Here is a 22,995-nt window from a genome sequence, read left to right on the forward strand (position 1 = left end):
AAACACAATTATATAAATATTCCGTTTTACAAAATTAAATATCTTTATTTATAATTATCTCCTGATTTTTCTAGTTTTATTTATATTTATTATTTATTATTTATTTTGTCTCTTGCTAACATACATAGCTTCTTGATTTTTTTTATTATATATATATGCATAAACTTTTTTGTTTTCACTTGTAATTTTTTTAAATATGAAACATGTCTAAAAAAGTCTATGTATAATTTTTTTTTGGTTGGAAAATAAACATACAACCCGCAATAAAACATGAGTCAAGTATCCAGTTGCACTCTATTACGAGTTGTTGTGAATTCCAGCCGGGAGTGTTTTTTATTTTAATTCTTGATTTTTTATCCTTATTGAATTTTTATATTGTAAAACTGGAGGCTAAAAGAAAGAAGATTGCAGTAGAGAAAGAGATGGTTTAAAAAATGACATGAAAAGTCTGTTTTATTCCTTTTACTTATCAAATGATCAATTTTTAGTATTATTTAATTCTGATACAAAAAATTATTGTTTTTATTTTTCAATTTTCAATTTGAGAGACGAGAGATAGTCATTAGATTTTAGTGATAAAAAAAATAAAATTCAACCACCCAAATAATTGATTTTTACATCAATAAATTTCATTTGATTGAAGAAGTTTCACTAAGATGTTATTTTATACTACAATTATCTAAGATGATAGGTCCAAGCTAGAGAAATATTTGATATTTGAGTTTGATTTATAATTTTTAAATAGATTTTTATGGTTGTTTGAGTTCATAAATAAATTTAATAAAATCTTCTTGATATTTTTTAATATTTTAAAATAAAACAAGTTAATATAAAATATCCCCTCTCTAATTTTTCGGTGACCCTTCATCACTATATTTTAAGTTACAGACGACACTGAGTTTTTTTTTAAAAAACAATTTTCAGCCCTCTTTTTACACTCAAGCTTCTTTATTTTATTTATTTATTTAGTGAACCAAGAATCTTGTGATCGCTATGTAATGACTAGACTCGATAATGTGAATACATGCAATCATACATAGTAGACAATGCTAAATTCTTTGGCCCACTTCAGGGCATTACTGTTTTTTTTAATTCTTGATATTTTTGCTTTAAAGTTTTTTTTAAAAAAATTAAAAAACTATTTGATATATATTTTTTTAAAAACCAACTACTTAAATTCTAGAATAAAACGTTATTTTTATAAAAACACGTCGAAGATATATTAGCTTTGACTTCAAAAAGCGCGAGAAAATATGTTTTTTCATGTATAAAACTACTTATTTTAGTTAAAAAAAATAAAAATATATATATTTTAAAATTAACCAACATCAATCATTTTTACTCTATAGTATAATTAACTAATATTTAATTATATATTAATGACCTTGAATGTTTAAAATTAACTGACCTCTAGTATTCTAGCTTGTAACTTATACGAATCTTATTCAAATTAATAGGTAATTATATTCACTAATTAGTCTTTTCATGGAAAGATTTTATCCCAGCGTCCATGGCTAATTTATAAATAGTGAGACAATTACTTGTCTAAAAACAAACCAAGAAGAAAAGAAAAGGAATCATTATCTAGGACGATTCAATACTCAAATTAGACGATTCAATACTCAAATTAATTAGCCCTGGTATTTGAATAGTTGGGAATACTGTGCAAACTGGATTTCATAAAATTTTAATTAAAAATTATTATTTTTTAAATATTTTGAATCATTTTGATATACTAATCTAAAAAATAATTTTTTAAATATATAAAAATATCATTTTACTATATTTTGGCACAAAAAAACACTTTAAAAAACAATTATAACTATATTTCTAAATATGCAATAAAAGATCATGTTGGAATTCTCATCACACAACTTCTAGATATAATTCATAACCATACTATAAATTTTTTTTTATCTTAGCAATTAATTATTGATGTGCTTACTTATTGCATTGTAAGAATTTATTTTATCGCCATGTAATCTGTTAGCTAGTGCGTAATTATACAACTTGTGAATAATCACGCTAGAAAAAGGAAAAAAATATTATCACGGACGGCCAAGTACATTTATCAATAATGTTGTAGATTTATTTTTTCTTATGATTTAGCCAGCCACATAATAGCTGTGATAATTACAAGGCAAGTATTTTGAAGAACTGAGTGTTAGAGTGTGTGCATACAAATATATTTAAATGCTCAGGGTAGACTTGAGTGATAACTGAGTGACTAGAAGTACGGTAATTTTTTTTATATGTGTTTTATTTTTAAAAAATATAAAATTAATATTTTTAGTATTTTTTTATAGTTTTGACATGTTAATAAAAAAATATTTCAATGTATTTTTAAGTAAATATATATATATATATATTAAATACTTTATATTATTATAATTTATTGGGAGGTGCGTGCTTTAAAAATTATCATATCCCGAGAGGATTAGGAAAGCTAACATTGCTTTAAAAAAAACGTTTCATGGAAATGTTTTAACGAGTCGCGTGGTTAGAGAGAACGCAATTTAGTAAATTATGTTGTCGGCGATAGATTTTCTTAAATATACATCGTACCGGATTAAATTTTATTTTATTTGTGTTTTTATTCTCGATACTTATCTATTTATTTTAATTAGCTCATAAACACAAGCCCATCTTATCTCTACTTTCCTAAGAAAAAAATATTTTCTATATATATGAAAATAAAAGTTTTTATTCTGAATATTTATCTATTTTGTTAATCAGTTATTTATTAGATAAACATAAACTCAAATCTTGTCCCTACATTTCCTAAACATAATTATCTCCTCACACGTTAATAACGTATCAGATAAAAAAATTATTTTATTTTCAATATTTATTTATTTTTTAACAGGTCCTACATCATTTTGTTTTCTCAAAATTTTTAACATCATTTAATTCTCAAATCAGTTGTTTTGATTCCCAGAGGATAAGTATTATTTGAAAATTTAAATTAAACTAATAAAAATAATAATTCCGTGCTATTTTTCAAAAGCTTTTTTGGTCTGTACAATTTTGAAAAAAAAAAAAATACACACATTACTTCTATTACAGAATTTACAATGATTTACATTGAATATATTACAAGAAAAAAACCCGACAATGATAACATTCTATCTGACCTATAATAAAAATGGTATAACATTATATGTTGTTAAACAAACATTGTAAATTCAAATTTTACACCATTTAAATAGGACTATCTTGTTGTTTATTTTTATTTTTTATTAAACTAATTTGATTTATTAAACTTCCATTCAATAATATATAAAACACCATCAAATATTACAATAATATGATTAAACATGTTTTGTCTTATAACTTATTCAAGAAAAAAATATATATGCTTTACAATGAAAAAATAATAATAAAATCAATAATGAATATTCAGAAACATGATTTTTTAGTGACAGTCGAGGATGTGATGAATATTATTTATTAAAAATATATTAAAATAATAATTTTTTTATATTTTTTATAATTTTTTTTAATATTAAAACATCACCATTTATATATACAAAAAAAAATTAATTTTTTTTAAAACATTAAATTTTTTTCATGCAATAACAGACAACCCCCTCAATAAGATTCAAGACGCACTTTAATTTTACATATGGGTTGTGGTCCAGTGGTTGAAGGGACTTGTTTTTTTCTCCACACCAGAGGTTCAAGCCTCCACTTGTGTACGTTTGTCACTTCCGTGATGTTTTACATGCTTCACTGGGCTTGCAGGATGTTCAGTGAGCCTGAAATTAGTTATGGTGCGCGCAAGCTGATACGGACACCTCGGGTTAAAAAAAAAAAAAAAAAAAAAAAAAGGAAGAAAAAAAGACGCGCTTTAATTTTAGTCCCAAGCAAGGCGATGGCGCTATTTAACGTCAGGGCGAGGCAAAACTAATACAAAGAGACTGTTAAGAAAAAGTTGCTCCTCGTAGCGTGGTCATGATCCATTAAAAAACCCCAAAACAACAGAATCCTTTTAAAAATTGGACAACTTACATTTGATAGCTCTGCATCCATAAACCCTATCCCCCCCTTTCCTTCTCCCTCTGTCAACCTCATTAGCTTCAAATGGAGGACGAAAGGTCTCTCTCGCTTCTCAAGGTTGGTTTATATAATGTATTTTCAACAGAATATTAGTTGATTTGCTGCTATTTTGTTTAAATTTCATGAACTTTTGATTTGGATTTATATATATACATACACACATATATTCGTATATTTATTTTCTTTAAAAATGCCTGTAGTTAATGGTTAATGAAGGATTATTCCCATCTCCAGAAGAAGACGAGAAGAGGAAGATTATCGTCGAGAAGCTCAAAACAGTACTCATTATTCACATTCGCAAAATAATAAATGTTTTCTTTTAGAAAATCTCTGATGAATGTGCCCTATAACTGTTGCAGATTGTGGTAGCGTGGGCTAAGAAGGTGGCGTGGCAGCGGTGTTTGCCAAAACAACAAATTGCAGCTACATCTGCTACTATATTGACTTATGGATCCTATGGACTTGGAGTAAGTCTTTGTTGTGAAATGAAATGCCGATTACTGATAGGACATTTTGAAATTTCATCGCTGTGGTTGAGTATTTTAAATGATCTTAATTTTTCAAAATTAAGAGTTCTCTGATCATATCCACCTCAATTTGCTTGTAATGCACCAATTCACTATCACATGTTTGTGTCAATTTTCAATTTTTTTTTTTTTTTGTTTTTTAATCAAGCACAACATTCTACTATAGACCTTAGGCATGTAAATGTGGTTTGAATGCACCATTCTTATTAATGTGTCCTTGCTAATTTTGATCGCATACTTTGTCTTTGTAAAACGTGTTTGTGAATTTTATCTGTCTGGTTCGTTCAGGTTCATGATCCAGAGTCTGATATTGATGCTTTATGTGTCGGTCCTTTCTTCGCCACTATAGCTGTAAGTTTTCTCTGTTTGTGCTCATCTAGTTAATTTAACCATGTGGATTGGAATAAGTATTGTCTCGATTTTTGTATTATTCATTACTCGTGCAGGAGGACTTTTTTATTGTTTTGCACAACATACTTAAGAGCAGGCCTGAAATATCAGAAATCCATTGTGTGAAGGATTCAAAGGTTCCTTTGATGCGGTTTACATTTGATGGGATTTCAGTTGATCTTCCATATGCTCAGCTTAAAGTCTTAAATGTTCCTGAAGTAAGTATGCATACCTTGGACTTGAACAGATTTTTTGGTGGATGAAACATTCTTCTAAACATGATGTTTGCAGTGTTCTTTCCTTGTCAGGATTGAGTAGATGATTGAAGTGCTTTTTTTACTCTTTTTTTTTTCATTCTTACAAGTTGCTTTCATTGTATCTAGTAACATGGTCAATAGATGTGCTGTTTGCTGCTCCGGTTTGATCAATCGTGGGTCTTTTCCCCAGTTGATAACAAGGGTATTTGACATTTCGACTTGCTGAACCGCAGAACGTGGACATACTCAATCTATCCCTTTTGACTAATATTGATGAGACCAGTTGGAAGAGTTTGTCTGGAGTACGTGCTAACCAACGGATACTGCTGCTTGTTCCAAACCTGAAGGTAGATGTTCCTTATTTTTTCTTTCCCATTCACACAAGGATCTCAACTCTTGATTCATTCAGCATGACTATAGTTCATGTATCAGCTTTAACACATCAGTTCCCACAGTAGCTGGTACTTGTCTTTTTGGACAATGTCCCATATTTATTCAAAAGATGCATGTGTACACCTCAATATTGTTACAGCCACTGCATCACTATTCACAAGAGATTTATGCCATGATCTATCGATGGTTTATGAAATCTGAGTGTCTTGCAATTTTTTTTTCTTTACATGATGGGAATTTCTTGCACTAATGCATTGGTCCTAGATGTTTCCCCTGGGAACAAACTAGGCCAATACATAGAGCTATTGTGGGCTATAATTTTCTATCTGTGCAGCACATGCTATTGCCACTATAATTATGTGCTTAGACGGTTTTCTTGCAACAGATTTGAAGATTTTTCAGATTGCAGTAATTTCTTATAGCAGTTTTTTGACGAGTATCAGATTTTTGAAATGATGTGATGTTTCAGAATTTCCAATCCATGCTGCGATGTCTTAAACTGTGGGCAAAACGGCGAGGAGTGTATGGTAATGTAAGTGCAACGTGCATGTTAGTTATATCAGTTTCATGCTTTGCTTCTATCTGAGATGGGCTTTATCAGAATAACCTTTCCCCCAAAAAATATGGATCCAATTAAATATGCACTGTTTGCAGCTAAATGGGTTTCTGGGAGGAGTGCATTTAGCAGTTCTAGCAGCCTTTGTTTGTCAAAATCAGCCAAACGCCAGTGTAATTGCTTTAATTTCAAACTTCTTCAGTACATATGCGATGTGGCCTTGGCCTACACCTGTTATGCTGCAAGATGGAATGCTATCAAATGTTGAAGATGTGATTGAGACTCGATTCTACATGCCTATTCGTTTGCCATGTAGTCCATATGAGTATTGCCATTCCAATGTCACTAAAAGCACATTCACCAAGATCAGAGCAGAGTTTCTCAGAGGGCATTCTATGAATAGGGTATGTTTATTATTTAATTGAGACTGGAATACCTGTCTTGACTATTTACCCACACCATGATTTGCTTGTGGCTTCTTTAGCACTTTTTTCTTTGGTTGGAGGGGCTGTTTTGGAGCTAGTTCCTTAATCAGATGGGGATGCTGTTCTATATATTGATTCTGTTCTAGTTAGCTATATAGATCTTAATCAAAGAGGATTTTATACAAAAGACTGTAGAACTGTTTTCTTACAATACAGGATCTTCTGAAGTTAAAGCTGGACTTTGACGCGGGGAGAATTTTTGAGCCTTTCCCATACTCAACGAACTATACACGATTTGTCAAAATCTACCTTTCAGCTCCTGATCAAGATGAGCTAGGAGACTGGGTGGGCTGGGTGAAGTCACACTTCCGCTGTCTACTTCTTAAGGTAACTGGCTCATGTGCGCTCCTTCATTTTGGTAATCAACCGGGCATTTATTCACATAAGAACTAGTTGTGTGAAGATGTTGCCTGAATCAGTAAATAAAGATGAAAACAAGAATTAGCAATGCTAGTTTGTGTCTATGTCTTGGTAAATGGCCTCATTAGCCTCAGTTTCATTGCCTTCATAGTCTTGGAGAATCTTCCCTTCTGGGGTCATACAATGCAAGGTATACCAACCCCAACCAGATAGAATTTAACTTCAGTGTATTGCTTTTGTGGGCACTTTCAAAAGTAATCGATCTAATAGTACTCATGAATTTATTTTTACTTATCCTTACAACACTTTCTGAGGTTTTATTTGCTTCAGCTGGAAGCCGTGCAGGGCTTTTGTGACCCCAACCCCATGGAATATGCTGATATGGATGTATCCGAACCAAATGTTGTTTTCTACTGGGGCCTAAATCGCAGTAGAAGCAATTTCGTGTATATAGAACCTGTTCAGGAGGATTTCTCGAGGAGTATATATTGTGGCTATTATGGCATTCGTGGAAAGATGGAATTATCTATCGTGCAAGCATCTGAACTACCAAAGAATGCTCGGTTTGACAGTGGAAACGGCAAGAAAATGAAAGCATGCTGGAAGATGCTTGACTACAATCAAAGGAGGGCCCCAGCATATTCGCAACATCTGCCAAGCTACTTTGTTGGGTATGTGGAAAGCAATGGAGATACCGAGTGCCCAAGTACTGGGGTCTAAAAGTTTGCTGTATGTTCTGTTGCTCTCTTACTCTCTGTTCTGGTACTGATCTTGTTTTGCATCCTACCTTGGAGTTTCGAACCTGATCAACCAGCTATGGAGTTTCGAACTAAAGCAATCGTTCTCCTTTGGAGTTATGTTGTAAAGCAATAGTAAGTTCTTGTGCCGCAAATTTTCATTCATTTGGATGAATCTTGTGCAACAAACTTTGAAATAGATACCCCTTTAGCATTGGACAAGAGAGGCTGCAAATCTGCCACAATGCCGAGAAAGAGCCCAATTCGTGTGAGGTGGTTTTCATTATCGATTAGCGCGAGGCAGGCGTTGACTAATGCGAGCAGAATCTCCATGATCAAGGCCATTGGAAGATGAGGATTTTGGTATTTCGAACCTCTTTTCCCGAATAAAGTTTGTATTTAAAAAAATTAAATTTTTTATTTTATTTTAAATTAATATTTTTTTGATGATTTTAAATTATTTTGATATACTAATATCAAAAATAATTTTTTTTAAAAAATAATAAAATATTATTTTAATATATTTTTAATTAAAATATATTTTAAAAAATAACTATTATGACTCCATACAAAAAAGCTGCTCATTCACAAAAATATGCATCAAAAGCGAGAGCCCACAAATAGTAGGCATGAGGGGTCTGGCCCATGGGCAACACCTTAGGCTATGGCCCACTTTGCTTTCTATAATTTGGTAACATATTTTATAAACTATAACATTTATTTATTAATGATTATTATTATTGGTTAAACTAGAACATAATGAGGTGCTGACTATTGTACATAAGCATGAGAAAAATCTCATTGTTCATTGGTGATGTCTTCATTTTTGTCTCTTAAATTCATTTGCATTCCGTTTTTATCCCTGCCATGATCGAAGGAGAGAGAAGAAGAGAACACGATGCCTACCACCTTTCCCCCGGGTAAGATAATGGTTGAAAGGGTGTTAAAAGACCGTCCTTAATAATTTCAATTCATTGAGAACAAAAACAAGTTCATTTATAGTGAAAAAAATGGAGATCTTATAGTGATAAGAAACTTAATTTCTAAACTTTGATTTTCTCTTAGGGGTTTTAGAGTTGATTAAAAGGGAATTTGAAGTGGTCAGTGGGTTTTTACGATGTGCCAGGAATGATTTTGATGCGCCCTAATCCAGAACTGGTCCAAAAAAATAGTGTTTTGGAAGGCATTACCGACAAGTGTTTTTTCCTTTTTCCCGGCGACCTTTGCTTGCAGTGCACGATGCATCCAGCTTTCTTTCTTATTCTTTAGAAAAAAAGAAGCCATGGCTAGTAGATTTAGGACTCAGCTTCTTCCCTTTATCTCCTCCATGGCCAGTAGATTTTCTTTGGACGGGCTATTGTGGTTCAACCACTGTTAGAAAGTGTATAGTTTTTTTTTTATTAATGGGTAAAAAATATCTATAAAAATTAATATTGTTTTTATATTAATCTAAGGTTAAGTATGACCTTCCAATATTTTTTATATTTAAAAACCCTAACAATTCCTGTAAGACCGGAAGTGAGAATTTCAAAATTTGTCAACTTTCGAAAAAGCCCATTTTCTTAAAAACAAATTCAACTCATAACATCTTAAGAAAATTAAATTCATAATAAAACAATAAATTCTTTTGGTATGATTTTAGCGAACCATTATTGGTAGAACTGGATTTTAAGGAACCATCATCGAGTAATTTCGTGAGTAAAAAAACATCCCCGCTAATTCCAAATTTATTTCGAGTTGATTAATAAAAGATTTACCTCAATTCTTGACACATCATGATTTTTATTGAAAATTTATGGAGCCATGTAATTATAGGGGTGAATAAAACCAGTTTCTCTCTTGAAATTTATATAGTCATGAAACTTAAGATGTTTATAACATCATCTTCTCGCATTAAATTTAGAATTGGATTTGATATGTTTGATCTAGATACATACAGTATAAAATGAACTTGGTTGAATAAGAAAATGATGGAAATTATAAATAACTTTAATATAAGTCAAGAATTTGGATCTTGGATGAAGAACTGACACTACTCACATGCAAAGACAACAAGACTTGAGGGATCGGATTGAAACTTGGCTTGCTTAATTAAAAATAACTAAACAATTAAAATCAAACCATCCAAGAAGCAGGTGCACTTGATTGATTGATGAATATTGCTGCTGTTATCCAAAAAAAAAAAAAAAAAAGCTTAAAAAAATGTAAAGAAATCACAAATTCAAATCCTCAATCTAAAGTATATTTAAGCTTAAAAAATATCCCATTATATGAGAAAATCAAAATAAGCCCTCGTTTTTGTAGCGCGACATATTCAATCCGTCGTGATAGTAAAGATTTCCTTGATCCACTGAACACTAACTATTCCATTGCTCTGCTAAATACAGTTATTAGGGTTACGCTCTTGACTGCCAAGGTTACGAATTGTAAAGAACCAACCTTCTACAACAATTTAAAGAAACTAAAAGGTAGTTTTCATTTATAAAATATTATTTAATGTTAAAAAGTGGTCTGCGACCACACAAATACATGTAAGAATATATGCTCTTTTCAAGTAGCATTTAATATATTGTTTGATTATCAAATTTCAATTTTTATAATGGTGTTTTAATCCTCACAAAATCGTTAAATCTGTATGTAACTAAATTTTAGTTTTCTACCTAGAAATACAAGTTTTATTGTATGTAGTGAATGGTGATGAGGTCAAGCAACCTCTACAAAGGGTGTGATTTTTATCACAACCAACATGGGTAGATCTTCTTTTACTATGATGAACAGTGTTGCATCCCCGCAAAATAAGTTATTTAATAAAATTAACGATCCTTCTACGCTTAAGTTAAATTAATTAGATGAGGAGACCAATATGAAGAGGAAAACAATATACAATCTCTTTATATGGTGCATAAAGAGATTTAACTTGAGCATGAATACGATAGACACCTGACATGTCTATCTTGTTTTCCATGTCGCTAAGCTTAAGTTGAAGTTTTTAGCGGAATTAAGAAGTCCATGAAAAGTTACGCTTAAAATCTTGAGCCTGAAAGCAAAGAAAATATGGTTTTTAACTTCTCTTTGCCAACCACGGACACACATTTACAAGGTAAACTGAGCCACGAACATGGCAGAAAAAAGGAAGACACTTGGTAAAATCAATGTGGTCTGCTGTGGGTCTGGGCTGCGGGCCGCTTGGTTGCCAGCCCCCCCCACCGTGGAAAGGAGGAGGAAAACAGGTGGGGCCGTGGAGGTCCAGGCCCAAGGGATCAAAATTATCATCAAGTGTAAGCAAAATCTTAATTTGATCCCCACCAAAAAAGAGTTTTACATTCTCGTCTCATATCTTCTTAAAAAGATTTGCTAAGCACGATTGGGCAGGTCCCTTTAAAACAGTTGGGGTTTCATAATCAAGAAGTTAACATTAAGATTTAATAGTAAATCCATCTTCACAGCCCAGATTGGTATCATAGAACTAAGATGTAAATGTAAACGCAGATGTTGCTGAGACTGAGAAAAGAGAGACCACGAACAGCAGCAGCAGCAGCAGCAGCAGCAGGAGCAGTGCTCGTTAGGAGACAGATAATAAGATGGGCTTGATCCACAGGAACCGGATCCATGGAGAGTAAATCACGAGCTGAAGTGATTTTGTCGACATTGGAGCTTGAGAAAAGCAGTCTTCGCTTTTGACATGTGTCCAAACTTGTCAGCATCCTGAAAGGGTTTGCCGTTTTTAATTTACATCTCGAGAGCTTCATTTCAAACCAGTGCTATCAACGCCAGGCTTTAGATCATTCCAGAAGTTCACGAGCCAGTCTGTGAGATGCTTTTCCTAGCAAGAAAAGAGACAGTTTATGTCCGATGAAAGAAACAGAAAGCACTCGAGGCCACAAACTGCACACCACGTGTCCCTCAAAAATTGGTCAAGCCTCATAATGTCAACCAGACTGACGTTTGAATAATACCCATTTTTTTAATCTCCAACCATTTCGTGAGTACTTCCTTTACTTTTTTATCATCATTTTCTTGTTTTTTTTTGCTTCAACCGGAGGACAGATTCTTTCACGATAAGGTTTCAATTACCAATCACATCTTAGTTGATGTTTATATATATATATATATTATTTTTTATAATTTTGTATTGTTTTGATATGTTAATATTAAAAATAATTTTTTAAAATAAAATTTTAATATATTTTTAAATAAAAAAACTTAAAAAACCAATTTATACCCCTTTGAACATCCTCAGCACATGATATGATAACGGAGAGAAATAAAATCACTATGACGAATTTACATCTGAAAAGTTAAAGCAGAAACTCCTAACCAATTCTTAACGATTTTAAATATAAATAATCATTTCAGTATCCATGACATGAGGTTCCGAATTAAATATGAGTATTTTATATAATGATTAACGAGATCACGAGTTCAGTTAACAACTAACATCAGAGAATAATGTGAACGCAACTCCATCTGAAACTGGTAAAGAGTGACGACAGAGACAATCCACAGATTGAGACATTATTATATATTCGGCAGGCAGGCAATGGTTCAAGATCAAGGAGACCCACATTTGCGTTCATTTCAGAACACAAGAAGCAAGAAAACAGAATCTCTCATAGAACAGCATCGCCAAACCAGTCTAATTCCCTACCCTTCCCTGCTCCTCTTCCTTTTTAGTTCTGCAAACAATGAGAACTTCAGTCTCTTCACTGTCCATTCTCCTTCTTTACATCCTCCTCCTCTCGTCTCCTTTACCACTAACCCAATGTGGTGATCTGGTAGACCAGATATGCAAGAAGACACCCTTCTACGACCTTTGTGTCTTGTCTTTAAAACCAAACTCAGGTGCTGATGTTAAATCTCTAGCCTCCAAAATGGCTAATCTCGTTTTGTCCAATGTGACCGATACCCTGAATTTCATCCAAGGCTTACTTAAAGAGGCAACTGGGACATCATTAGAGAGGCCACTGGCTGATTGTGCAGAGTTGTACATACCAGTTGTCAAGTACAATCTTCCTCAAGCCATTGATGCTTTGATTAGAGGAAGGTATGGATTTGCCAATTATGTTTTTTCTGATGTTTCCAAACAAGCTGATGCTTGTGAAAAAAACTTCTCAGGTGAGAATGAATCACCATTGACTGATAGGAATAAACTTATCAGCAATCTTTGTGATGTCGCGGTAGCCATTATCAATATATTGCAGAAGGGTTTCTGATTATGCTCTCTGTCTTCTTATTTTAGTTACTAGTTAGTGTCTGTTTTGGTATGTAGCAGCTCTCTTCATTGCTGGGCTAAATTAGTGAGAGTCCTTCAGGTCTGTATCTAAGTTTTTGTACTTGAAGCAGCAGTTCAGTTTGAACCAGTGAATTATTGGCATCTTTAATCTTTTATTATTATTTTCTTCTGCCATATAAGTTTTTTTTTTTTTTTGTCTGTTCTGTTTTGGACTTGGATGCCTAGTGTTAAGAGGGTTTTGCCGAGTTAACTCGAGGTTGTTTTTTTTCACTGCCCAAAGAAATAAACCCAACCCTAATTGACCAAAGCTTCAGGAAAGGTTACGAATATTTGAACTTCCAAGTAGTTAAGCAAGTTAGCTACAAAAGTTAGCTCACAAGACAGATTCAGAGACTATCAGTTTGCTGCAATCTTGCGGTGATGTTATAGGATCTCCAAGTGCAGCATAGAGTTGCAGGGGAGCTCCTTGTGATTCTGATGAACAGAGTTCAAGTGATAATTTTGTTTGTTTGTTTGTGGAGGCATAACATAAGCCCAGGTTTCTGTTAAAGCCACAGCCTACTTCACAGTTGAACTTGCTGCTATACAATTGAAAAAACTATAGCAGTTTGTGATTGATGTTTCCTGCCAATCTTATGGGCGGGATAATTAGTTTGGCTCAAAAGGAATTGGACAGGCCACAAATTTAATATGACAATAAATGAGACAAATATGGGCATAATACAACGGATCTACAGGCCCAAACCAGAGAAAGGGGAAAGAACAAGAGAAAATCCACGGATTGAAATTTTTTATATTCATGTTCTACTTATTATTATTCATTGAATAGTATATTTATATGTTTATATATTATTTATCAGACTTCAGACATCTATATTACTTATTACTTATCATAAGTTAGCTGTAATAAAAAAAACCACCTATTCAATCAATATTTCATTGGATTAAATCTCCATCCCTAAGCAAATTTCAAGAAATGAAAAAGTTCATTCATGGTCTCTCAAGTATCTTATCCGATCAAATCAGCCCCTTTATTTTTTTTTTCTTTATCAAATTAAATCTTCTGTCTTCAATTTGCAGAAGACAAGAACCTCCTTCCTCTTAACTGCATGCACGTGGCAGCTATCTACTAAATGGATTGGACATAATAGAGTTAGAAGGATTCATTTGAATAAATGTTGAGGCTTGTGGGACCATGCATAATTTTGTCCAAAAGTAAATACTAAACAGCGAGGGTGTGAGGAGAGCATCTGAAAGAGAGCGAGGAAGAAGAGAAAGAGGAAGTCCTCGCCTCGGTGGCAGGCTGACGAGGACCTCATCTTTGAAGGAACGTATACATTCAAAACTAAATAAAAATGAGGAGCCAACAACTACTTCCCGCCATGGTTATTATGAGAAATTGCTAGCAAGGTTTAATCTTTCAATTTATTTATAAACTGGTCTAATACATAACTAATATAAGGACAAATTCATACACCATCATGAAGGATATATTCTTTTTACACACGCACACATGATGTTTATTCTCTTCGCCCAGTACTTGATTTTCTGTTTCACATGAAGATGCGCACTCTATTTACACCCATGATGTAATAAAATTATTATGAAAGAAAAAGAAGAAGAAGAACCGAACGGCTTTTGGGTTTTTAAGTACCAAAATGTGCTCATGTGGCTGTCTATCTTCCTGTGTTCTTGTTCCTTTTGCTGTTTTCCCAGCAACTTCTTTACATTACCTCGCAATGAGAATAAAAAGAACTCAAAAGGCATCTCTGAAGATGCATGGTGTGATTTGTAGCGATCCACAAGTTAAGACAAAACGTGATGTTGGTCGTTTTAAACCCAAAAGCTTTGCAGATATTGACTGCAGATCGAATGCAAGCTAGCTCACGAGTCTGCTTATAGAAGACCATGTCAAAAAACCTTTAGTTTTGTTTTTAATCGAAGACCAAGTCAAAAACCTTAGAAATCTTCACATCTCCAAATGATTTTGCAGGAAGAGGACAGTTGTCAGAAACCAACTGTGGTTTCACAAATTTGGCTTCCTTTGTAAGATGTTTTACTCTTTGTTTCTTTTCTTTCAGTGCGTTACTTTCTCAGACTCTAAAGGCAACTTCTTTCAAGATAAAATTAGGCTAGGGCATGTGATGCCAGCGTTCTCTCCCTTCGCCAATTATATGAAGTGAAGTGTAAACTCAACCTCATCCTGAACTAGTAGACATTTTCTGACCTTGCTTCATTGAGAAACACTTGTGCAATTATATTCACAGTAACAAGCACATGTCATGAAACTCGATTTCGTAACAGAAAGAGAAGCCTAACTCCCTATTAAAAATCACCACACCACGGCACCGAGTCTAGCTATTTGCATTCCGGCAGAGAAGAAACATCCAATCTCTTTATCGTCCGTTTTACTTCTCCGTTGCCTCCTCCTTCTGTTTCTTGCACCACTAATCCAATGTGGTGATTTGATAAACAAAACTTGCAAGAAGACACCTGATTACAATCCGTGTCTCATCTCTACAATCAAATCCTAAAAGTTTGGATGCAGATGTTCAAGGTCTAGCCGACATAATGGCAAAAATCACTTTGTCAAATGCAACTGAAACGCTAAGTTACATTCGTAAACTAGTCAACCAAACCGAAGTTCCCAAGCTGGAACAATCCTTAGCTTACTGATCTGAAGTGTACATACCAGTTGTGCAGTACATTCTTTCACAGGCTATCAATGCCTTGAATAAGGGTGTGGCTATGGAGTTGCCAAGTATGGGATGTTGGATGCTGCCGATGAAGTTGATTCGTGCACAGGGTCGAAGAAATCACCACTAGCTGGTAGGAAACAACTCGTGCTGGACCTATGTGGTGTAACTGTGGCCATCATCAACATATTGCTGAAGAAATGAATATCTGATCTAAAATCTCCTTTTCTTCTACATCCCTTAGAGCTGCTGCTGCTTTTGATTAACCAAATTTCTTCTTCCATAAATCATACAACATCATATCCATGTTGTCTTTTGCATGAACTAGGTATGGAGCGTAAATAAATTCCTAACATGAAATCTTCAAACACTACCTGGTGCTAGGAGATACCGACAACACTAACAGAAAAATAAAAACAAAACAAAGCAAAAAAAAAAAAGACTAGTAAGGCTGAGTTCTAGAAAAAAAGATGAAAGAAATCCATTGATTTCGAACACCAATCCATGAAGTGAAAGATCCCGTATTGACAACAACAAATCTAAAGAGAATACCAGGTCTTTCCATTGCAATTTAATTTAAACATAAACATATTCCATGTTATACTTTACAGATAACAGGCTACCATCAACTGTCATTTGGCCTCTCTAATACCTAAAACATAGGGATCCATATATAATGCTGCTTCATATTTAGGCGCTCCTACCCATTCCATCCCATTTTGTTCATCAAATAAAAAAAATGGTTTGTAGAACAAGATACGAGATTCATTTAAATCTAGCAAATCAATTCACAAACAGACCTGCCTTTGTTTCATTATGGAGAATTATACAGTAAGTCGGCTGTAAGGAGGGAACTTATCATAACTGGCTCAACCTAAAAGGCCACAGCACTAAACTGTTTTCCACCAAAAATCCACCAGTAAACTTTTTCGGTAATCTAACTCATTCCAAACACTATGCATGTAAGGGATAAATCACCCGACAAACTTCGATCTTGGGGGGATATTGGTACAAAAAGTGCAAGTATATGGCCTGCATGAGAAGTGCGAGAAAGCAGGTAAATTTCTTTCAACAATACAAGGTTGATTACAGTAACTGTCTTCTTTTCCCCACTCATCTCACAGTTCTTGGATTTTTGGGAGGATCTGAACCAGCAATTGTTTCTATGAAGCTGCAATGTATCAACAAATAAACAGATTAGTTGTAGTAGACCATAACATTATATTAAGACCTGATATGACCAAAGCAGGAAGTACATGTACTTAAAGTGCAAGATATAACAGGAGAAATGTGATCCATGACATACTTCGGATATCCAGACCCAGGTCCATTAGACTCGCTTGCAGATGGATTCCCAAAGTATTGAACTGAAATTAAACCATCACCAGCTGTCTCTGATGACACAGGAGATCCCATTGAGCTTGCAGATGTAGCTCTGGATGACATTCCTGCAAAATGAATTGCATGAAACTAACGACATAAGTTGGCAAAAAGAAAGAAAATGCTTATAGAAAAATGCCAGCAGTGATTTCTGCAATGGAATGACCTCTTGTAAAAAATTATTAAGTGATATGATCAATGAGTTTCCAAAAATGAATTGCAATTTGCAAAGGCACCCAGGCAAAATTATCATTTTACAAACACGGGAAGCACAAATAAAAAGATCATAAAACAAATAATGAAACAGGAGAAAAAGGGTAGAGAGAGAGTGATAGAAAGCCTGAAACTAAATCATCTTTTCCCAAATGCCCCCAAACAATTAAGGATGTCTGAAAAATTAGAGAAAGCAGGACAAAGAAAATAGATGGACAACACTAGAACATGATTCAATGTCGTTTTGAAAACTCTAACCCTGTTACATGTAGCCAACATTATACACACTAGGCAAGATTCAGAAAACCATTTTAGCATAAGATACAGTATATTAGAATCAAAATTCAGAAGCCCACCCACCTTTCGCAAACAAACATCTATATACAAGAAAACTACATGGATGGGAGCTGTAACACAAATAGCAGATGCTGAAAATGGACAATGGGGGAAAAATTCACACATTCCAGCTCAAAGAAGTCAAATGTAACTCTTGAATGATTGGGAAATTCAAACATAAAGAAAAACTCTACAGTCCAAATCAAAGGCATGTATTAAAGCATAAGTTATCCACATAACATTTGTATCCAAACCATTGGCTTGAACCAAGTATGGGTTAAAGACTAAGGCAGTAATACTGTGAGAAGATCTTGCACACGCATTACCTTGAAAGAGAATCACAAGGCAGAATAGAATGGTGAACACCATGGCAAATAGATTGTTATTGGATGATGGCTTCGTAGCTTTTAATTTCTTCAAGGCCTTCATCCTCTCAATCCTTGCACGCTTCAACATGGCTAGTTCAGAAATCTCCTTGATCAGCTTCTGGTCAGCAGCATCCAATGATGGACCTCGTGGAGGCCTAGGAGGCTTTTTATTGCTCGTTTTTTTATGCTTCTTTTTTACCATTTTCTTCTCTACTTGATCAACAGATATTTCACCCTCCAACTTCGCATGGTCTGCAGAACCACCACCAGAGTCTGACACGTTGCCACACAAATTTACCCTCTCTTCACCATTGGCTGTCCCATCGGCGAATGCCCCACAAACCTTAGCAAGCAACGGCTTTGTTGATGTTTTTACTCCTGAACCTGCATTTTTACATGAATCTTCAACACTATTTCTCACCCCACTTTCAAGATCAACCTCAAAACCTCTATCTCTTGGAGCCATTTGATCTATTTCCAGCAACCAAAGCCAGTCTGATGTCTTCAATTTCTCACTCTAAACAATTAAAGCCCAAAATAGATTTACAAGAACAAGACCGCTAAAAGAAATTAAACCTCAAAGCCAACCCATCATATGAAATTAACCTTTTTTTACATGACAAAGTACAGCGCACTGCGAGCATTGACGATAAAGATATCCAACTTCATCAAGTAAACAACACTTTCCAGTTATAACTCGCAAATGAAGACATACAGAGTCCACAGTAATAGCAAACTAACTTGCCCTTTTCACTAATAAAGCCTCAACCTTTGACTCCTTCCGAAACCCAGGCTGTCAATCTCAAAATTAATCACAAAAACTAACAAAACCCTGCGTTTTGAATAATGGAATAAAAAGTTAGCCACACTCCATGTGCTGTAAAGGGCCCAAAATTAGAGTTTGTGCTTAAATCTGCAGAGTGCACATAATTGGAAAAACAAATAACATGACTTTAACATTCCTTCACAAAACAGGCAAATACAAAAACACCCATAAGAAAAGCTTAAAACTTTATAATAAATCAAAGAACCCATTAAGCTCTGAAAATAAAGCAAGGCGGGCACAAATCAAACCCACAAAGCAAAACCACAAGAAAACAATGCATTACAAATTACAGGATCAAATACACAAATCCAAAGTACCCCGTTATTTTTTTTTTAATTAAACCCTAAAAAGAGCAGGGGAAGAAAAACGAAAAAGAAAAGGAGTGGATAAGTACCTTGTAGAGAAAGAGAGAACCCCAGATCCGAACCAGACAAAGGGAGTCAAAACGGGCTATCTCTCTCTCTATCTTTCTCAATGTTAGAAAATAAAAATAAAAATAAAAATAAAAGCAGCAGATAGTAATATACTAAAAATATAAAGAAAATAGACAGAAAGGATGAGAAAGAAGCGAGACACAAGGGAAGGACACGGGGGGTTTCAGCGAGAAAAAAAAGAAGATTCTGGTCGTTACTAAACTTAAATTGTTGAATCCTAAATATTAATTAAAGAAAAAAAAGAGAAAACAATTAATTATTTCCTTGTTTCTTATGAAAACCAGGTGATGTGATTGTCTTGGAAATTCCACCGACACTAAAATGTGCATGCGTCATATACATATGCATATATATGGTATGCTAACACATTATAGTTACTGATTTTCCTGTAAAATACTCTAGAGAAAACATTACAAATTAATCGGGGCAGCGGATAAGTAAAAAGCTCGGTCAACCACGCAGTCCATTACTTAATCCACTCAAGACAAAAGACATGAGAGAAGGGTATTTTCTGAAAAATACTTTCAAGAAACGTAATCAATATTTCTCTGGAAAATATTCTAATCAAAACAAACATATCCTAATCAATCCTTCTAGATGCTATTAAATATTTTGTCTTGTGAGAGTTCTAATGCTGTTATAGTTGTTAAACGGCATCGTCCTTTTGTGTTTGTCAAGGAAAACAAATTATTCTATTTACTTTTAGATCACAATTTTTAAAAGTCTATTAGCCCCGGACAAGATGTGCGTGACCTATATATGGGTAAGAAAATCGTTTCACCTGTTTTGGATAATTTCAATTAAATGACAAAACGACTGCGTACCTAATTAACATTTTATAATGTCAATTTAATTATTTTTAAATAAATTTCGACGAGTTCAAATCTTGCACCATCTCATCAAGAAATTTTTATTAAATCCCTTAAAATGTCAAGATTTCTCCTGATGTAAGCTGGCATAAAGATACTTTGTTTGATATAATATTAAGTTTTGCAGAAAGAAGCAAAATACTGAAATGAGCAATCTTCTTCTTATTCAACTTAATGATTCATGCACTGTTACATTGTTTATATAGGCTCATGAATGAATAAAGATTAAGCAACAATAATAACTGAATCCTCTAACTGTTGTAACTAATTCTTAACAGTATTAACAGACTTCAACTGATACAATTGCGTGTTGAAGACGTCATGTATATATGACTGAAGATTGCTGCTGCTCGTGGATAGAAGTTCTGTTCTGCTGTGGCTGCATCTGCTGTGGCTGCATCTGCATGTAAGTTTGATACTCCCCCTCAAGATGAGACATAAAGAATCAAGGGGAATAGATGTTATGAAGGCTCATCTTGGACACCAAAGGAAGGAAAAGAGAAGGACCAAGAGCCTTGGTAAACACATCTGCGATCTGATTTGTGGAAGAGACATGAAAAGTGCGCAGAATGCCTAGCTGAATTTTCTCCCGAATCACATGACAATCAATGTCTATATGTTTGGTGCGTTCGTGATAAACAGGATTAGCTGCAATATGGAGAGCAGCTTTACTGTCACAGTAAAGAAGAGCAGGTTGTGGAAGAACTTGGAGATCCTGAAGAAGAGATCGAAGCCAGACAATCTCACAACAAGTAGAGGCCATAGCTCTGTACTCAGCCTCTGCAGAGGACCTAGACACAGTGGTTTGTTTCTTAGATTTCCAAGAAATTAAGGAATGATCAAGGAAAATGCAGTACCCCGTCATAGATCGTCTAGAATCCACGCATCCTGCCCAGTCAGAATCACAAAAGGCTTTCATTTGCAAACTGGAGAGGACTGGAAAGAACAAACCTTGGGCTGGAGAAGCTTTAATGTAACGCAGAACTCTATAAGCTGCAGCTAAATGAGGAGCACGTGGTTGAGCCATAAATTGACTTAGCACTTGAACAACAAATGAAATGTCTGGTCTGCTGATGGTGAGGTATAGCAAGCGCCCAACAAGTCGTCTGTAAGCAGTAGGGTCGTCTAAGAGTGGTCCATAGTCTTTAGAAAATTTGACATTAGGCTCCATGGGAATATGAACTGGCTTTGAAGCCAACAAACCAGAATCTTCAAGAACTTCTAATGCATATTTTCGTTGACAAACTGAGATGCCAAGTTCACTTCGGGCGATTTCCAAACCAAGGAAATATTTGAGCTGGCCAAGGTCTTTTAGTTGAAATTTATCATTAAGTAATTGGATAAACTTCGAAACCTCATCTGAATTATCACTAGCAACCACTATGTCATCAACATAGACTAATAAGGCGATGAATGAATGGTCCAAAGTTCGTGTGAATAAAGTGTAATCAGCTTTAGATTGTATGAAGCCAAAGTCAATTAAAGCAGTGGAGAATTTAGCAAACCATTGCCTAGAGGCTTGCTTTAACCCATAAAGTGACTTGTGAAGCTTGCAGACTTTGGACTCCCCCTTACTGCCAAAACCAGGAGGTAATGACATGTAAACTTCTTCGTCTAACTGTCCATGAAGAAAGGTATTATTCACATCCAATTGGTGAAGATGCCATTGTTTTACTGCTGCCACGGCTAGAAGGGTGCGGACGGTGGTGAGTTTAGCCACAGGAGAGAAGGTTTCATAGTAGTCCAAACCTTCACATTGGTTATACCCCTTAGCAACTAACCTTGTTTTATACCTCTCTAAAGTCCCATCCGATTTGAGCTTGACTTTGTAGACCCATTTGCACCCAATTACATGTGTGGAAGCAGGAAGATCAACAATAGTCCAGGTCTTATTGAGCTCAAGTGCTTTAATCTCAGTATTCATAGCCTCACGCCATTCCTCATGTTTGACAGCTTGAGTGTAAGAAGTTGGTTCAACAAGCGTAGAGACAGAAAGGCTAAAGAATTTTTGAGAAGGGGAAAGATGATCATATGAAAGGACTGAAGAAAGGGAATAAGGAATACCTGAAGCTGTGGACGAAGATGTGGGAGCTGAAGTGGAGGTTGCAAGATGACAATGATAGTCATGCAGATATCCAGGAGTCTGTTTTACCCTAGAAGATTTTCGGCTAGGCTGAGGAATATGAATAGATGGTTCTGAAGGTAGATTATTCAAAGAAGATGAGATGCAGGGTTCTGAAGGGGAATTGTGGTTACTTGGACTGGAAGGTGAAGAATTTGGAATCAGGGGATCAAGTAAAGGGATAGGTGATTCATGCATGGGTGCTGGTAAAGGTAAAACAGAATCATTAGCAGAGAGTGAAGGTTTGAGAGCAAAAGGAAATAGATTTTCGTGAAACACCACATCTCTGGAAACAAACACAGTATGCAGATTTAAATCATAGAGTTTGTAACCTTTCATCCCATATGGATAACCCAGAAGTATGCAAGGCTTAGCTCTAGGGTCAAATTTATGTCTATTTCTGAGAAGTGTATTGGCATAACAAAGACATCCAAATACCCGTAGATGAGAGTATGATGGAGGGGATTTGAACAAAACTTCATAAGGGAATTTGTCTTGTAGGGAAGGAGTTGGCAGGCGATTTATCAAGTGGACTGCAGTCCCCCCAAAATTAGAGAGGTAAGTGTGAATGAAAAAGAAGGGATCTAGCCACATTCAAGATGTGCTGGTGCTTACGTTCAACAATGGAATTTTATTGTGGTGTTTCAACACAACTAAGGTGGTGGATAACACCTTTGGCAGCATAAAAGGAATTCATGTTGAACTCAGCACCATTATCTGATCTTAAGATTTTGATTTTTGCATTGAATTGTGT

General features: G+C 34.7%; 3 protein-coding genes across 4 annotated transcripts; 2 read left to right on the forward strand and 1 right to left on the reverse strand.

Moving 5' to 3' along the window:
* Positions 1–3,853: 3,853 nt before the first annotated feature.
* LOC118062437 (nuclear poly(A) polymerase 3) lies at positions 3,854–8,221 on the forward strand. The gene is made up of 10 exons (XM_035076182.2): positions 3,854–4,116; positions 4,260–4,337; positions 4,419–4,526; positions 4,875–4,937; positions 5,033–5,194; positions 5,467–5,580; positions 6,096–6,158; positions 6,281–6,586; positions 6,824–6,994; positions 7,358–8,221. Exons 1-10 carry the CDS (start codon positions 4,084–4,086, stop codon positions 7,745–7,747), a joined length of 1,488 nt encoding a protein of 495 aa, XP_034932073.1. The 5' UTR covers positions 3,854–4,083; the 3' UTR covers positions 7,748–8,221.
* Positions 8,222–12,193: 3,972 nt separating this feature from the next.
* LOC118062438 (cell wall / vacuolar inhibitor of fructosidase 1) lies at positions 12,194–13,158 on the forward strand. The gene has a single exon (XM_035076184.2). It carries the CDS (start codon positions 12,450–12,452, stop codon positions 12,975–12,977), a length of 528 nt encoding a protein of 175 aa, XP_034932075.1. The 5' UTR covers positions 12,194–12,449; the 3' UTR covers positions 12,978–13,158.
* Positions 13,159–16,233: 3,075 nt separating this feature from the next.
* On the reverse strand, positions 16,234–19,551 carry LOC118062440 (uncharacterized). Of its 2 annotated transcripts, none has more exons than XM_035076186.2 (4): positions 19,211–19,551; positions 17,949–18,822; positions 17,000–17,141; positions 16,234–16,864 (listed from the first exon to the last, which is right to left on the reverse strand). In XM_035076186.2, exons 2-4 carry the CDS (start codon positions 18,454–18,456, stop codon positions 16,807–16,809), a joined length of 708 nt encoding a protein of 235 aa, XP_034932077.1. In that variant the 5' UTR covers positions 18,457–18,822; positions 19,211–19,551; the 3' UTR covers positions 16,234–16,806. The 2 variants fall into 2 exon arrangements, with proteins under 2 accessions (XP_034932077.1, XP_034932078.1); XM_035076187.2 differs by having other exon boundaries at positions 17,949–18,903.
* Positions 19,552–22,995: the final 3,444 nt, after the last annotated feature.

This window comes from Populus alba, chromosome 8 (assembly GCF_005239225.2).
Source record: "Populus alba chromosome 8, ASM523922v2, whole genome shotgun sequence".
NCBI lineage: Eukaryota > Viridiplantae > Streptophyta > Magnoliopsida > Malpighiales > Salicaceae > Populus > Populus alba.

What these genes read in the sequence shown, in the direction of transcription:
- LOC118062437 (XM_035076182.2), top strand. Translation starts at nt 4,084, where the DNA reads ATGGAGGACGAAAGGTCTCTCTCGCTTCTCAAG. An exon ending in GGCGAGGAGTGTATGGTAAT is followed by an intron (nt 6,159 to 6,280) that starts GTAAGTGCAACG and finishes CACTGTTTGCAG; the next exon opens with CTAAATGGGTTTCTGGGAGG. An exon ending in TCCGCTGTCTACTTCTTAAG is followed by an intron (nt 6,995 to 7,357) that starts GTAACTGGCTCA and finishes TATTTGCTTCAG; the next exon opens with CTGGAAGCCGTGCAGGGCTT.
- LOC118062438 (XM_035076184.2), top strand. Translation starts at nt 12,450, where the DNA reads ATGAGAACTTCAGTCTCTTCACTGTCCATTCTCCTTCTTTACATCCTC.
- LOC118062440 (XM_035076186.2), bottom strand. Translation starts at nt 18,456, where the DNA reads ATGGCTCCAAGAGATAGAGGTTTTGAGGTTGATCTTGAAAGTGGGGTG. An exon ending in CCTTGTGATTCTCTTTCAAG is followed by an intron (nt 17,142 to 17,948) that starts GTAATGCGTGTG and finishes TTCATTTTGCAG; the next exon opens with GAATGTCATCCAGAGCTACA. An exon ending in CCTGGGTCTGGATATCCGAA is followed by an intron (nt 16,865 to 16,999) that starts GTATGTCATGGA and finishes GATACATTGCAG; the next exon opens with CTTCATAGAAACAATTGCTG.